This window comes from Arachis ipaensis, chromosome B04 (assembly GCF_000816755.2).
Source record: "Arachis ipaensis cultivar K30076 chromosome B04, Araip1.1, whole genome shotgun sequence".
NCBI classification, from domain to species: Eukaryota; Viridiplantae; Streptophyta; class Magnoliopsida; order Fabales; family Fabaceae; genus Arachis; species Arachis ipaensis.
Window position 1 is genome coordinate 26855615 of NC_029788.2, and position 2053 is coordinate 26857667.

General features: G+C 39.6%; 1 protein-coding gene across 1 annotated transcript; it reads left to right on the top strand.

Annotated features, from left to right (window-relative positions):
* On the top strand, positions 634-1188 carry LOC107636282 (protein FAR1-RELATED SEQUENCE 9-like). The gene has a single exon (XM_016339802.1). It carries the CDS (start codon positions 634-636, stop codon positions 1186-1188), a length of 555 nt encoding a protein of 184 aa, XP_016195288.1.

Below are 2053 nucleotides of genomic sequence, written 5' to 3' on the forward strand. Positions count from 1 at the left end.
CAAGTCAGTATGATTTCAATGTTTTAGGAGATGTTATGGGGTTTGATGCAACGTACGGGAGGAATAAGTACAAATGTCCCCTTGTGATATTCTCTGGCGTGGATCACCACATGTGCACTGCTGTGTTTGGATGCACGGTTCTCTCAAAGGAAGGGGGAGGAAAGCTATGTGTGGTTGCTTCGGGCATTTCTGGAGGCCATGAAAAGAAAGGCTCCAAAGTTCGTTATTATCGACGGTGATCAAGCCATGAAGAGGACAATCAAAGATGTATTTCCAGAAGCACATCATAGGTTCTACAGTTGGCACTTGCTTTGCAATGCGACCACTCGAGTAGGTATTCCACGGTTTATGACCAAGTTTTGTCTTTGTTTAATGGGGGATTTGGAGGTGGATGACTTTAAAGATATATGGAATGATGCAGTTGAAGAATTTGGGTTGCAACAAAATTCATGGGTCAAGGATATGTACGAGAAGAAACATATGTGGTTGAATGCCCACATTAGGGGTAAGTTCTTTGCTGGGCTCAAGACAACATCAAGGTGTGAGGCGCTGAATATGCAGATAGGGAAGTTTATACACAACGGCTACAACTTGAGGGAATTTATTGAGCATTTCCAATAGTATTTAGAGTTCATGCGTAAGAGAGTAGTGGTTGCTGATTACAAATCTGCTTATGGAGATCCGGTTGTGAAAATAAGATTGGAGGAGTTAGAGCGGTTTGTAGTAACAGTATACACACGAGAGGTCTTTGTCTTATTTCGGGAGGTGTTATTACTTGCTAGCAATGTCAGAGTAGTTTCTTCGAAGAAGACAAGCACGTGTACATTGTTTGAGGTGGCCATGTATTGCCAAGGTAGATCATGGAACATTTCTTGGGGGGAGATGGATGATGAATTCAGATGCTCTTGCCTGCGCATGGAATCCTTTGGAATCCCTTGTGTCCACATAATTGGTGTGCTTGTTAGACTTAACATGATTGTTATTCCAGATAGTCTTATATTGGGTCGTTGGACAAAGAAGGCAAAACAATCACCTATAAATAACTATGTTTTTAGTGGAGAGATTCCTGATGCAGCATATATGAGTATGCATGCGGCAATGCTCGATGACTGTAGAGAACTAGTAAAGCTTTCTTGTAGTTACTTTGAGGATTACTTCGAGGTGAAGACCAAAATAGCTAATGAATGAGATGCGTTAAGAGAAAAGATCCGGAAAAGGTTGGCGACCACTGCTGAGGGCGGGGGCGATGATGCGTCCATACATGCCCTTCGAGAGCCAGCCATAAAGGGTGTGGTCGTCATGTTGTGACGACTCGTGGTAGGTACCGGCATGTCCAACGCTGCAGAAAGTGTGGCAAGGCTGGCCATAATCCTCGTAGATGCGTCGACGGGAATGGTGACAACACCACGCATGACTTAGATGCTTTTGGATCATCGCAAAATATGGACGAATCACAAGAAGCTAAGGCTTCACAATAGATAGAATATGATGGTCTGGGCTTCTAAATGAGTTTGAAAAGGTATTAACTTATGTTACATTATTGTTTCATTGTTGATTGAATTTCAACCCGTGCTCTGAGGTTGCTCATTCCATAATTATACATACCAAAACCTAATTATAGCCGAATGAGACAAGTTATACAAGTCCTACATCTTTATATTTTTATTGAAAAAATTAGATGAAGGAATTATTTCGTTACTATCGTCATTGAAATTGAAAATTCACTAATATATCAATTCAAAGCCTGATATCTTAGAAAAAGTTGGATAATAAAAGGTTCTTTTTTATCATTTTTTTACTGACTTCTGTTTAAATAATAATATTTACTTGGATACTCAATAGTAGGCAACAAGTTTTTATCTGTTCCTGCCCAAGCATAATGTTTTAAGTGAGAATTAGTTCTTGACAGTTGCATATTATGACTCTTTTGTACTATGATACAAAGTTATATATTGCATGAGATGTATTTTGGACATACTAAAGACCTTAGGCTTTACAGCAATTGTATTCACAATTTGTCATTATCTTTTGAACTCTTCTTTCCCTGACTTGG